The sequence below is a fragment of the Equus asinus genome, chromosome 25, assembly GCF_041296235.1.
Source record: "Equus asinus isolate D_3611 breed Donkey chromosome 25, EquAss-T2T_v2, whole genome shotgun sequence".
Taxonomy (NCBI): Eukaryota; Metazoa; Chordata; class Mammalia; order Perissodactyla; family Equidae; genus Equus; species Equus asinus.
The window spans coordinates 37,839,783-37,855,103 of record NC_091814.1 but is presented as its reverse complement, the minus strand read 5'-3'; the positions used below and the strand labels follow the sequence as shown (position 1 = coordinate 37,855,103).

Below are 15,321 nucleotides of genomic sequence, written 5' to 3'. Positions count from 1 at the left end.
ATCAGTGTATATATGTGAAATAAAGGGATAAATGATCATTCCCACTGAGCAAACCATTTCAGGTTAAATACCTTATTTTTGTGAGTTAATTATCTATTTGGACTTCCTGCAGAGCCACCTAGTCTGGAGGATGCAGGGAAGATGCTGAATGAGACTGTGGTGGTGAACAACCCCATACAGCTGGAGTGTAAGGCAGCTGGAAATCCCTTGCCTGGTATGTTTACTTGTGGATTCTATAACTTATTAACATTTTAAAATTTCTGGAAATAGCTAAATCTGTTTATGAGCATAATATAGTAATTACTAGTAAAGGAATGATTATAGAATACATTTCAAGGGTAAAACGTGGAGAAGGGTATCATTAGGTGGCTGATATTTTTGAGTTTTCATTGCTTTTAACTACATGAAATAATTTTCCTGTTTAAACAATGTAAAAATATGTGAATAACTAATTGTCTTGTCCTTACTGTGGCCACAAAACCCACAAATAGTATTTTCTATACATTTATGTTGAAAAATCTTGTTTTATCTAGTCCAAATTGATTATAAATCAGTCATTTGATGAGATTATTTTGTTTTGTTGATCATCACTGGTAAGTTATTCATATGAATCAATAATAATATGAATTTTTTGAGATTAGTAGTCTGTGTAGTGTTTGGTTTTGATTAGATGCATAGACAAAATTTTTATAGATGAGAGGAATATATACAACATAAAGAAGTAGAATTGGTTAAAAGTTTGCTATCAAACAATATTGCTACGTTAGAGATAAGATAAAGTATCTTTTTAATAAATTCATTTCAGAACTCTTATGTTGGCTTGGCTATTCATGTTTTTCCTAAGGTTGCTTCTTCCTATAAATCAACCCGAAAGAGATATTTAGACAGATTAAACTCAAATGATAAGCATAAGAATTAAGCAATTGTTACTATTGTAGTTAAGTTCCAATCTAGTATACGTATTGAGCTTTTAAAAGAAAAATCATAAATAGATGGGCTTCTCCTCTTCCCCTTGCAGCTGTTACATGGTACAAAGATAATCGTCCACTCTCAGGTTCCGCCAGTGTGACTTTCTTGAACAGAGGACAGATCATTGATATCGAAAGCGCCAAGATCGCAGATGCTGGCATATATAAATGTGTGGCCATCAACTCAGCTGGAGCTACAGAGTTATTTTACAGTCTGCAGGTCCATGGTTAGTGGCACTTCTCCTCGATTCATCCCGGGGTAAAGAAGCATTCAAAATGATTAAGTGCTTCTATAAAATTCTAGTGTAAATATTTAACAGAGTGTGTTATTGTCATCTGCATTTAAAGGGGCAGTGTTCTAAAGCTGATAAACTTTTTTGTTTCCTGATTCCTATTAAAATGCTCTGTTTTCACATGCTGTTGAACTTGTTTGCTTTAGATGAATTGTTGAAATAATTATCAACAATCTTATCAGCTAATGACAATAGTCCTATTTGTCTATCAGAATCATAGATGTTAAAGAAATGTCTCTAGGTTATTATCTCTGATGTTGCTTTTAAGAGGAGTTGGTAGTTAATATACTAGAGTGGTTGCAGTGAAGGGAGACACAGACACAAGCCTGGAAATCAAGGAATAAAAACCTACTCTGGCATTAAGAACTGAATTTCCTAAACAAAGTAGCAAAACTTCCCTTTCCTCACCTGTAAAATGGAGAAATTGATCATTGCCCCACTTACCTCACAGGATAGCTGTGATAAGAATCTCAAATAAGAAATATGAAGGAACTTACCAAAAAAAAAAAAATACACCCCAAACTCATGTGTAAAAACATACTACTGTGGACTTTACATATAGTTTTCATCATTTAGATTTGAAATATTCCGTGATGTTAACATGTCTTACTTTTATTCATCTTTTTACTTCTTTCAGTGCCCCCATCGATTTCTGGCAGCAATAACATGGTGGCAGTGGTGGTTAATAACCTGGTGAGGTTAGAATGTGAAGCCAGAGGTATCCCTGCCCCAAGTCTGACCTGGCTGAAAGATGGGAGCCCTGTCTCTAGTTTCGCTAATGGGATACAGGTACTCTTCTGTCATTCCTTAGGTGAAATCTACCACCTGATTATTCAGTACAGGAAGTACAAACAGGCAAAGCTGTTAAGAAGAGTTTGAGAATAAGAATTCACAAATGTTTCCCAAAAATGTACACATATACATCCATAAATACCATGGACACACAATTGAGATTTCTAAACAATTCATTGAAAGCTCAGTATATCTTAGAGTTCCCTCGTCTCTTATGTAGTGCTATATTTGACATTTATTCTAGATACTTCCTACCCTCCAATTCCCTGCCACCACCACAAAAGGTACCTTACACAAAGAAATGTTCATCAGTGACAAAAACAGGAATTTCCTGGTAGAATTTACATTTAAATGTCTGGAAATAATAATGAATCAGAGAACCATATAGGGTATATTTACTTCCACAAAAGCATCAAGTAATAAAGTAAGAAAAATTATAAAGGCAACATTATGAGAAATGAAATTTTGAGTCTGAAGAAAAGATGTAAGTGCTGACTCAAAATTAAAAATACAGAAACACATATAGCTCATTTAAAGTATACTTTAATTTTATTATGCCTAGCAGAGAACATAGTTCTCCCACCATTCTACCTCTTTAGCTTTTCTTGAAAACCCAATGCTTGCAGAATTTGGGGTCAAGGAAGATTCAGAGTTAACATCAATGTTTTAGCTTTACAACTAGATCAATAGGATAAAATGGCAATGAATGTGACTTAAGTAATTTTTTGGCTGCTACTTTGCTGTTAATTTTAACTTTCTACTTGTTCTCCCAAAGAAAAATCAGAAGGAAGATTAGCTTGTCTTAGTCCCACTCCCTTCTCATCTTTCTCCCTTGGTGGCTTTTTCTCTCTCTGTAGTGAGTGTGGATGAAATTGGACCCTCACTTGATCCTGTAGAGAGAGACTTGTTTTCAGTGGTTATTACCAAGTTTGGTTGTAAGCCTCTCAGTCTTTTTCCACAGAAAAAATGAGAAGAGGATTAAATGATGCTTGCCCACTTTAAAATATCTAAGTTGAAATCCTTCTAGAGGCAACTGTCAATTGCTCAACCTCAGAAAATAAGAGAAAAAGTCTGTTTACACCTCCTGTTTCAGGGGTCATGTTGGTTATTCAGCTTTCTTATCTTTGATAGGTTCTTTCTGGGGGCCGCATCCTGGCATTGACCAGTGCACAAATCAGTGATACAGGGAGATACACCTGTGTGGCAGTGAATGCTGCTGGGGAGAAACAAAGGGACATTGACCTCAGAGTATATGGTGAGACATTTTCATAATTATTTCTGCTCTGATCTAGCTGTGTTTAAGTCCCAAGATCTTTGAGGAAGTTGAGGGAAGTTTTGACAATAAAGAACTAAGAACAATAGAAATGATGTTACAAGATTAGTTCAAACAAATTCCCCCTTTCTGCCTTATATTTGACTTTGACTTTAATTTTCCTTTTTTAAAGTTCTGAGAAATTAAAATACATACATCCAACATGTAGGGTGTTGGTTTTATGGAGTACTCTGAAGAATGTGACTATGGAGACCAGCTTTGCAGTTTGGAAGACATAATCTTCTCACGAAAGCAAGCATCTGTTCTAGTAGCTCTCTGGATCTATTCTATTTGAAGCCTTGATTTTACTAGTTTTTAATTATATTTACAATCAGCGTATTTTGCAGTCAATACAATGTCTATGAATTAAAGGCTATTTGAGAAGCAAAAGTTAAACTAAGCATAAATTTAGACAAAATTCAAGTGTTTTACCCCCTTATCTATGATACAGCTGTGAGGTACAAGAGACAATGTCTGATTCCATCCCAGCAAAAGGCCCCCAGAATGAAGTCGAGGCCTCATTGGCCTCCATTCATAGATTACACTGGTCATTCCACATTTTAGTATTCCTTTGCATTTAGAGCTCTTTCAGGCTGTTTTTCAGGGTCTTATTTGCATTATATTCCTTGATTCATGGAATAATGAGTGTGTTTCTTCTGTGGCCCCTCAAAGAGTATCTGTTTAATGCAGATCTTGTCTTCTAAGTCTTACCTCACTTCCAAATAATTCATTCCTATTTAAAATTTATTACTTATTTTTTTTTATCTCCAGACCATGTGGGTTGACTTCTCACTAAATTTTCCCAAAAAATGTAATTATTAGAAATAACTTACATAATCTCATAATTTTTCAATTATAAGGCCCCTTGTTAAAACATGGATACCATGTGTGTCTAATTAAGCTAAAAAATCCCGATTGACATCAGTAGTTGACCAAAGGCCTCTCTATGCATCCCTCTGTTCTGTTGCTTCTGCAGTTGACATGAATCTATATCCAGCCTCCAGTTTTGCTAGTGTTCTGTGCCTGAGAAAACAGATCAGTATAAATGCCCAACCCCAGGGAATCTAATTTGTTCTCTTAATGGGTCACTTTTATGCTTTATGAAGTACTAGAATGCCGCCAATCTAAAAGATCCTTAGAGAATGATTCAATAATCATTCTCAACCTAAGTTGAGAATGACACAATAGCTTGTTCAGTCATTAGCAAGCAAGCAGAGAGGGGACATTGGTATTCACGGGGTTTTAGTCAGCAGTGAAAATCTGGATTGACTCCTTCCATTGCTATGTTGGTTAGTGTCAAAAGTGGACCTGGGACGTGATAGAGAGTTGATATTTTCCAGGACTTATAAAGAGGGCATCACTATTCTTTATTGTTTGCTAAATATGTCCATACAACCCTTTTAGTCTGAAAACCAGGATCTGTCAAATGGCTAGCTAATATGTTCATATGTTTGAGAATGTGTATGTATGTTTAGCATTTGAAATATATATGCATAGCAAGCTCCAAAGAAGTCTAAAATTAAAACAGGTTTTTAATCCGAAATTAGTTTCCAATCTCTGTTCCACTATTAGTATTATTTGCGTACATTATATTCCAGTATTTGTAGTAGCAACCTTGGCAATCTTGTGTCTAATTGGAGCCTAAGGCTGTGCATCCCCAGAGGTCAGTCCCCTTCAGCTTTACATTGTAGAGCGTCGGGGTGGCAGGAGGTAGACAGTGGGTAAAATAGCTTTGCCTATAATTACAATAGAAGTTGGTTAAACATTTCTCTCCCTGGTGTAACTTCACAGTATATTTTACCATATTCTGAGGTGCTGAAACAAAAGAATTGAGTTTTTAAAGGATTTGGATTCCTGTAGTACTTCTCTTCAAACTTAAGCTCAGAGCAGTTTCTTAAGAGATCGTGCATTCTCCAGCATCTCAGCAAGTATAGCCCTTCTGATTTTGGTAATTAAATTTAATAAGCATAATGCATAGGATGAGAAACAGGCACAACGCCCCCCTTCATAAGCAATGTAACCACAAAGCAAAATAGGAATAACATCTGAGGAAGCTGAGGATCTGAAGGGTAGAAACTTGTTCTCGTCTCAGACTAAACAAAAAGTTGGAAATGAAAGACAGGACAGAAAAAATAGATGTGTTTTGGTAATATATATCCTTGGCTGTAATTAGATTTGCTTTAATTTATGTTTCCTTGGGAAACAAATACCCTATTGTTTTTGCACTTTTCCTCCCAATTTTAAAAATCTGGTTTCCTTTTGAACTTGATTCAATTCATTTAGCTGTAAAAGAAAGTAATTGAAGGAAAAATATTTGAAAATCAATTAGCATCCACTTTCTTGAATTGTTTTTGACTTTTACTTCTACAGGCAGTTATAAGGAATTCTTGCTCTTTTGTAAATTTTACAAATAATCTAAGATAACCTTATTTTTATGCACTTATGGTATGCTTTATCCAGTGAGACCAGACTTTACCTGAAATTATTTCCAAGCTGTGAAATCAGCTATTCTGTTTAGGGCTTTCTCTGCTAAGACTGGTGATTGTATCTCTTTTCAAAAGATCTTAGAAGGTGGCACTAATTGTGCTGCTTTTACTAATATTATAACAGTTTTAATTTCAAACAGACTGGTTGTATATCTTTTCTTGAATGTGTCACATATTAAAAACAATCCCACTCTTTTCTGTTCCTCATGGATTATTTTAAGGTTATCAAGAGCCACACGTCTGTGCGTGTTATTAAATTTAGCAGATCGAGCACGACGAATCTCTGAACAAATGCTCCACCTGTCTATTCCAGCCATTATGCATGGCATGTCTCCCTTTACCATCAGTTGCTTTGGGTTTACCCCAAGTCCTGCATCCAGAAACAGCACAAGAAGCCCTTTAGTTCATATGCCTTTCCCCTTGTAGAAGCCCTGGTAGCAGGGGAACCTCCTGGTTACAGAAACACAGCGTTACTAGTCAAAGTCTATTGCATTCATTGTCGTTTTGCCATGTGCTAGTGTTGAGCCTGAAACAATGGCTAATGGACTGTAATAACGCCCCTTACCACAAAAATTTTATTTTACCAAAGCATTTGGAAAGTCCCTTAGGATTCATTTCAATGCAACTTAACCTTTCTTGTTAAAAAAAAAAAAACAAAAAACAAAAACACAAATCTGGTAAGTTTCCTACAATCCAGAAAAATTATGAGCTTTAAGAAATTGCCAAGGAAATTCCCCTCTCTGCTGTTTCAGAGTGGCCCTTTTATAACAGGCATGATTTCATCATTGGTTTGTGTTTTTTGAATTACTATAAATACAGGCCTGAAAGAGTCCTTAGGAGGTTATGGAGCCCACCCTCTCCTTCTTGGCAGGGCTGTACCTAGGCCGTCTGAGACAAATGATTGTTTCCTTTTATTTTTTAATACACCCAAGGAAAGGAGATTCCTTACATTTCTCCAAGAACACATCTCAGCATCTGACAAGCCTCATAGCCAGGGAATTCTAATTTTAGTCTCAATAAAATTTCAACTCTTTTCCTTTTTTTTACGTACAGTTGGTCACCAATTTAGTTTGTTCTTTACTGTGTCTTTTATCCCACAAAGTCTTTATTCTATAGAAAGTTGACAAGGCACTGTGGAAAACCAAAAACAGCTCTAAACTGTGACTCAGAAGACTATTATCTTTGCTACCAATTAGTCATGTTGTTTTAAATAAGCTATTTTCTGTCACCCATCTTATGTTTTGCACACAGTGAGGTGGGCCTGGATGGTCTCTTTCTCTTTTTTTTATTTTCCCCTGTGTCTATGAAATTCATTTTATCCTCCAAAAAATATAAATAAATATTGAAAGTATATTTTCTTTTAATTCATTTTTAGTTCCAAAATATTTCATGAATGATTTATTACTTTGAAAATCTTAAGCAGTAACATCCAGTTCAAAAAGTTTCCTAAATGGCCACTTGGTGAGAACTTCCAGTTCTAAAACTTTTTTAAGTGAAAGGTTAGTGACAACTATTTCTGTTCAAGAGGAGCACATTAATCAGTGATTTGTGAATACTTGATTCTGAACCAAATGATGCAGAGAGGCTATGTTAGAGTTATTGTGATCCTACATCTTAAAAAGAATGAATAAAGTTATTCAGTATATGTCCTGATGATTAATAAGATAAGAGTGTGCTGGCCTGTTTCATCCTGAGGGAAAACCCATCTTTCACTTAGTTGCACCAAATATTATGGGAGAAGAACAGAACATCTCTGTCCTCATTAACCAAGCTGTAGAGTTACTATGTCAAAGTGATGCCATTCCCCCACCTACCCTGACTTGGCTAAAAGATGGCCGCCTCTTGCTGAAGAAACCAGGACTCAGTATCTCTGAAAATGGGAGTATGTTAAAGGTAAGGCTGTAGATTCATTTACTTCTTCTTATATTATTCCTGAGCTCATAGCTTTGGTATTACCTGTATTAAACTTTCCTGTCTTTACAAGTGTTCTACTAATTTCATCTTAGAAAATTCTGGGAACCCTTTTATTAATGAGGTTTGTGATTTTTTAAAAATGTTATGCTTAGTAAGATTTAAATATTTAATTGTCTATCCATATTTGTAGCCAGAAGCCATCCAAAAATGCTTCTAGGAAAATATAGAAATATTCTAAGGAGTGCCTCATCCTCAATCATCCAGCCAGTCAGCAAATACCCATTCTAGGTGCTTAGCACAGGGATGCAAGAAAGTATAAGACACATTTCCTGCCTTTCATGTCTTCTAATTTTGCATAAATATATGAAAAATTAATTAACATTTCAGTTTAAAAATGCAGTAAGTGCTGCAAGTCTGAGCTAATTCTCAAGTGGATGGTACAGACTATACATTTTGGGGGGCTAGCAAGGGGTGAGGCTGTGGTTGCCTGGAATGCTCTTGGAAGGCTACTTGGTTTTTTATGGTTAGCTGGGATAATAGGCCTGATGCAGGAAAGCAAGTAAGCTAGTGTGGCTGAAACAGAGAATTTAACAAAGTGAATATTTGGAAATAATGTTGACAAGGTTAATTTGAGTGAAATAAAAGCTAACATTGAAAGTCAGCCAAAGGAATGGGGCTTCAGGAAGCCAACGAGCCATTGGAAAGTTTATAAAATCCTCGTAGTGACCCTATTGAGAAATTGAAAGAATGGCTAAGTGATCTGTGCACAGTTACTAAGTGACAGAAGTGGGGTTTGAATACAGGAGTATAGCTTCAGAATCCCTGCTACTAACCACTACGCCACACAGCTTTTTGGTAAAGGAAGGTTGATACTGGCAAACAAAGTCTTGAGAAGTGGATGATGACACATAGGAAGCTGAGAAGCTTACGCAAGGAGGGCAGAAGCATATGAGGGTGTGGGAGGGAGCATGAAGGTGTATGTTAGAGGCAAGAGGGTAGAGACCTTGGAATTATGATCCTGTAATAATGGAGCTGGTGGGGAAGGAAAGGCCAGAATCACTGATGAAGGAAAGTAGGATATGTCAATTGAACTAGTTGGCAGGGGGTGCGGCGAGCAAAAAGCACTGCCCCGCTCCAAGGCAGAGCCCAGAATTCTAGAAAGCAGCTGGTAGAATTCTCAAACTTCATCTCTGACCAAGTGATAGAGGGAAACAGCTTTATGAACACAGGTCCCAGCACTGGTAGGGGAGAGTTATGTGTGATTGGAACTGTCTTAGCAAATTTCGGTGAGCATAGAAGTTCATTTCTTTAGAGCACAGATTCCAGTAGGGTTGAGAAGCTGGGAGAGAGGTGATGATCGTGGAGACATCCTGGGGTCCACTGAATCTCCACCACAGAGCCCAGCCAGGCACCCTGAAATGTGCAGGTCCCACGAGGGGCATAAGGAGAAGACCTCGTGAAAATGAAAACTTTTAGTGCACCCCTGCTGTACTAAACACTTTCAATGATAATTCCAATGCCAATGATTTTCTCTCTTTTTCATGTTTTAACAATTGATTGCAAAGTTATTTAGCAATCAATCTTATACTATTTGTTGTACCTCTTATATTATCTTGAATTATTATTTGTACCTTGTTTATTATTAGATTTTTTTATGTTCATATACTTTATAATCTCAACTAGATTGTAAGCTTAAGTCAGAAACCATATACTACAGTGTACTTTTTGTATCTTCTACCTGCAGTACGGGGTCCTCAATAACTGCTGAATGGTCAGTGAACGAATGATGAATGAGCATTAATGCATGTTGCAGATAAATACATGGAAAATACTTACTGATATTTAATTATCTACCAAGCATCAAACTGGGTACTGAGAGTCTGAGACTAATTGAATATAATACTTGGCTTGAAGAAGTTTACAAACCCACTAGGGGAGAAGACGTAAGAAATTAACAATAAGAGTTTTATTTTACTGAACGATATCCTTGATGTGTAAAGATTATATATTTTAAAGCCCTAAATAACTTATTCAGAAATTGTCATTTTTTTTGCTCTTTTATCTTATTGGTATTTAAAAGGCCTTTTTAAACCTTCAGCCATTAATATTAATGAGATTAAGATATGACATACATGAACATTGTTGAATCTTGGTAAGTGTTGAATGTGGGTGATAGGCATACAGCCATCCATTTTGCTATTCTCTATGCTTTTTGTATGTTTGAAAATCTTCGGAATACTAATGAAAAATGAGATCACAAATAACATTAGTAGAAAAGCTCCATTACTTATGAAATAGAAACTGTGGTTTCAAAGTGTAATTTTGTTTTCAGATTGAAGATGCTCAGGTTCAAGACACTGGTCGTTACACTTGTGAGGCAACAAATGTTGCTGGAAAAACTGAGAAAAACTATAATGTCAACATTTGGGGTAAGTGTGCTCAGCCCCTATGGAGTAAATGATACAGTATGTGGTTTAACCTTTTATTCCTTGTGTCAATTCTTCAAATGACATCCACGTAACTAGAATTCATCGTAATACATAGATGGACACTAGTCAGTATGTTTAGATGATGCTGTCCTGAGTATCAACTTGCATAATTATTTAAAGAGTAACTATAGATAGACTTCCTGAACCCAAACACATCTGTCACTGTAACTTCACTGTATAACTGTTCTCCTCTCCTGCCCAAGTAATGTGTACCTTAGCTTCCACAGTCAGGATCTTCTAATGATTGAGCCTTCTCCACGAATGGAGAGTGGGTTGGTCAAGTGAAAAATAAGTCGAAAGGCCAAGTTATGTATGTGAATTATGTGTGTTTGTGAGAGACAGAGAACACGTGCACTTGTAGGTGGGAGACCAGATTACTGTGTTGATCAGTGTGAAAAAGCTACCCTGGCTTGAAATTTTACTGTTTGTTACTAATTAAAGTAACCCTTAGGAGTAATCACAGCTTTTACGTTGGGTGTGGTTGTCTGCTAATTGTTAAAGCGTGCTCTCATTTCCAGTATATTCATCTTTATTTTAAATACTTCTTTAAATTCGTTTATAACATATTAAGCCCTCTTAATTTTGCTTGTATTTGTTTAAACTTTTTATTTATTGAGATAATGAGCTGAAATTTACCTTTGATCATAAAAGTTTCTTCCAAAACACATTTTAAAATAAAAATAGGTAGAGGAAATAATTTGATTCTGATAGACAACAAACTTTTGGGTTGTTTTTTGAGGAAGATTGGCCCTGAGCTAACATCTGTTGCGAATCTTCCTCTTTCTGCTTGAGGAAGATTGGCCCTGAGCTAACATCTGTGCCAGTCTTCCTCTGTGCGGGATGCTGCCACAGCATGGCTTGATGAGTGGTGTGTAGGTCTGCTCCCAGGATCCAAACCTGCAAACCCTGGGTTGCGAAAGCAGAGTGCACGAACTTAGCCACTATGCCACTGGGCCGCCCCCAGAGAACAAACATTTTTTTTTATTTTTTATTAAGATTATGGTAGATTATAACCTTGTGAGATTTCAATTGTACGTTATTGTTAGTGATGTTGTGGGTACACCACTTCACGCTTTGTGCCCTCCCCCCACCCCCCCTTTTCCCTGGTAACCACCGATGGGTCAGAGAACAAACATTTTTAAAACTTTAAAAGTGTGCATTTATGTAGAAAATGACTTGTTAATTATAAATCATTCTTATTGTTTTAAAAAATCTTGAGGACGATTATGAGAATGCTATTAAAAAAAAAAAGAAGTGCTATTATTCAAGCCCTGGAAAAGGATTAACTTACTTTTAAATAGTAAAATTTACTCTGTAGTAAATTTACTACATATTAGTTATGTAGCATTACCTTCATTCCTACCTCCTTCCATCCTTTTTCTCCCATCATTTCTCCTTTCCTTCCTTTCTCATTTCTTTCAAATGGGGAAAAAAAATATTCATATAACTCCCAATATGGACAAGACCTGAGTGTTATCCAGTAAAGACTGAAAAAAGAAAAACTTGGAGAGATGATCAGTTAGAAAGTGAGGTGAAGAATTTGTTTTTAAAATGCTTTATTAGAGATACCTGTAGACTGTCCACACAAAGCTATACTCCATGCCATCAGAAATATAAGCCTACAGCTTAGGAGAGAGAGATAACAGTTAAAAACATGAGGTTGGAGACATGAGAACATATGTAGCAGTTGAGATCCCTTAGAGAGAGTAAAGAGAATGTGTGTGGAAGAGCATTGTGTAGAATGACTTTCACATGCACCACAGAAGAAGGGAGACAGAGAATGAGAATCCAAATGGGAAACTGAGAAGGAACAGTCAAGGTAGGGAGAAAACTAGGTAAAGCTTGTGTCATGGAAACTAAGGACAATGGTGTTCCCAGAAGAAGAACACAGACAGCAAATAAGTTGGATGTGAATGGATGGATGGGTGAATGAATGATGTCACATACTGCAGAGAAGTTAAATTAGACATAAACTACAAAGTGTACTTCACAAATGAGTAGACCAATGCCCCTTCAAGAAAAATAATTTAATAGAGGAAAACAATGAAGTAGATATAAGAGTGAATGATAGGGGAGAGAAAGTTGAGACATCAAGGATGGATTCACTCCAGAATTATTTACAATGTGCCTCTGTGTTCTTGGCACCATGCCACGTGTAGGCATAGAGAGGTTAATGAGAAAGACAGTGAACTTGTTCACACAAAACTTATAGTCTTCTGGTATAGAGATATCTTTCAATAGCCAATTAAAATTAAATCTCCTAAGAGCTATCATAGGAGGTTTTGTGGGAAGACAAATCAGGCACTTGTGACATCTAATTAAGATTTCAAGGATGAGTGGATGTTAGTTCTGTGAAGAGGATAGACGTGTTGCAAAGACATGGAGAATACTGTCTGTGTTCAATGAACCAAACATCATTCACTGTGCAGCCTAGTGTGGTGTGGAGGAGAGTGAGAAGATATTGGGTTGGAAAAGTTAAAAGGGGAATATTGAAGAGGGTCTCTAAAATCAATTTTAAAAGTATGGAGTTGATTCTAAAGGCAATACAGTACCATTAAAGGGATTTAAAGGAGGACTGGGCTGTTCCGATCTGTATTTTAGAAAGCAGATAAACTCCAGAAGTATTTAAGAAATTGAATTAACAGGATTAATTGCTTAGAAGGAGAAATGTGGAAACAAGATGAAAGGATGAATGTTGTTGTAGGTTGGCCAGCTGGGCTGTATGAACAGTAGTGTCCTTCCCTCAGAGAGGGCACAAAGGTGGTTGAGTTTGACAACTGCCCCAACCTGTAAGGCATCCAAGTTGAGATGTTAAGTAGTCAGATATAAAACTCTAGATCTCAGAAAGGGTCTGCATTACAGATACAGATTTGCAAGTATTTGTATTAGTGGAAGCCATGGGAGTAGAGGAAGATGGAGTTTAGACTGAACATCATGAATTTATAGTGGTGGCAATTTGTGTAATTGTCATTTTCTTCTGTAGAACTTTCCATCTATGGTATAGGTGATGACAGAGTAAACTGTAGGATTCATCCAGAGTAGGGGTGTTGCCAAATAGAAAGGGCAGTGCTGCAAGGCAGTTGAGAATATTGGCAAAGGAGTAGTTGAAATTATTGATTATGAAATCTAAGCTAGATAGAGAAATCGGTAAACAAAAAAGTAGGCGGCTAGACTGGGAGACTTCGAGAAGTTGAAAGGATTTGAAATTCAAGTAGATTGATGAATTTGGAATAATTGAGTGAAAAAGCTGTTAGGATAGAGCCGTTGTCAGAGAGTGCCTTAAATTTACAGGAGAAATATTCTAGATGATGAAAAGGTATGACGTCTGATGGAGAAAGGGATGAGCAGATCAAGGAACTGAGTAGCGAGGATGTTTCGACCCTTGCTACTGATTATACATGTGGGTACTGAGTTCATACAGAATGATGGCAGGTCTTCAAGTGAAGAAGGAGATAAAAACAAGTACCAAGTTGTTCCATGAATGGATAAAGAAGGCCAGGTTCCCAGATGGTGGTAAGACGGAGAAAGAGAAGTTTATTGGTGGCCTGGGCCTCAAAGGAATAGAGGCTTTCACGAGAGTGGTTGAACAATGACTGGAAGCTGCAATGGAAGGTGAGAGGGATTTTCTCACTTCTCAGCTCCCAGGAGCATGGGAGCACAAGCATCCCCACCTGATATTTCTGCAACCACAAAAGTGTCCGTGGGGAGAGTTCAGCCAGCAATTGCAGACTCAGCCTCTTTGAGAGAAGCGTGGGTAGTCAGGATTCACTTTGAAGGTTCCAAGGAGAAGCTGGAGGCCAGTGGGGAGGCAAGTTCTGCAATCTAGAATAGGTAACATGTCTGTTTCTTAGATCAAATTCGTTGCCTCTGTTCTTTACTATCTGTTACATGCCTGAGGTTTTCCAATTCTGTTCAGCATCTGAGCTATCGAAGCTGGCCGGGCACAAATGACTGGGTTAGGTTTAAACTTGGTAGGTGCCTTAATTTTTTGGTGCAAGATATCCAAATATCTGTACTCGATCACCTTCTTTGTATACCACTCTGAATATTTTGATAATTTTCTATCTGTGAAAATGGGAAGTCTGCTATTATGTATTTATTCTATGTCTTGCAGTTGACTTTTAATGTGTTGATATGTTAATCTCAACTACCAATTATTTCCTTGTGTCATTTGAGTTGGAACATTTTTTTTTTTACATGTAAAGAGTTAGGGAAATTTCATATTAAATGAGTGTAAAAGTAATATTTTTCCTTTTTTTATCTTTGCAGTACCACCAAATATTTACAGTTCTGATGAACTTACTCAACTTACAGTCATTGAAGGGAATCTTATTAGCCTGTTGTGTGAATCAAGTGGTATTCCACCCCCAAATCTGATTTGGAAGAAGAAAGGTCAGTTTTCATCCTTTGACATTTATAAAATGAAATATAAATATTAAATGAATTTATGTTTTATTTGGCAAACGTCAATTTATTAACAAACTTTCCTGGAGTTTGCATACTAAAATACTAGACAGTATAATTCTTTATCTTAAATGGGCAGCATGTGAAACTTCCAGCTCAAAATCTTCAGTTTGAGACTAAATGCTCCCCAGAAAAAATGAATTTTCTTCATTAATTGTTTTTTAATCAAATGCATTATAGGGCAGCTATAATGATCAAGAATCCACCATTCAGTGAACTATTTTTTCTTCTTTAGAATAGGTTTGAAAAGTATTTTCTAGGGGCCAGCCCCAGCGGCTTAGTGTTTAAGTTTGGCGTGCTCCACTTCAGCAGCCCAGGTTCAGTTCCTGGGCGTGGACCTACACCACCCATCTGTTAGTGGCCATGATTTGCTGGCAGCTCACATACAAAATAGAGGAAGATTGACGCAGATGTTAGCTCAGGGCAAATCTTCCTCAGCAGAAAAGAAGAAGATTGGCAACAGATGTTAGCTCAGGTGAATCTTCTTCAGCAAAAATAAATAAATAATTTTCCATAGCAAACATTTTTGCTGTATTTGTAACATTTTTGTAATGTATTAAGACTGAATTCGGCAGTTGAACAGATTTTCAATGTATTCATCAA

At 36.7% G+C, this 15,321-nt stretch overlaps 1 protein-coding gene across 8 annotated transcripts in view; it reads left to right on the top strand.

The window, feature by feature from the left end:
* Positions 1-15,321, top strand: part of HMCN1 (hemicentin 1) — a 436,035-nt gene that overhangs the window by 281,053 nt on the left and 139,661 nt on the right. For all 8 annotated transcript variants that reach the window (XR_011498041.1, XR_011498040.1, XR_011498042.1 and 5 more), the window contains 7 exons: positions 113-214; positions 1,019-1,195; positions 1,899-2,050; positions 3,185-3,308; positions 7,569-7,744; positions 10,098-10,194; positions 14,524-14,646. Coding sequence is in view for 5 of the 8 variants with exons in the window: in XM_044757668.2 (XP_044613603.2) it covers positions 113-214; positions 1,019-1,195; positions 1,899-2,050; positions 3,185-3,308; positions 7,569-7,744; positions 10,098-10,194; positions 14,524-14,646 (951 nt within the window). In the remaining 3 variants the exon portion in view is untranslated. The remainder of the gene's footprint in view (positions 1-112; positions 215-1,018; positions 1,196-1,898; positions 2,051-3,184; positions 3,309-7,568; positions 7,745-10,097; positions 10,195-14,523; positions 14,647-15,321) is intronic.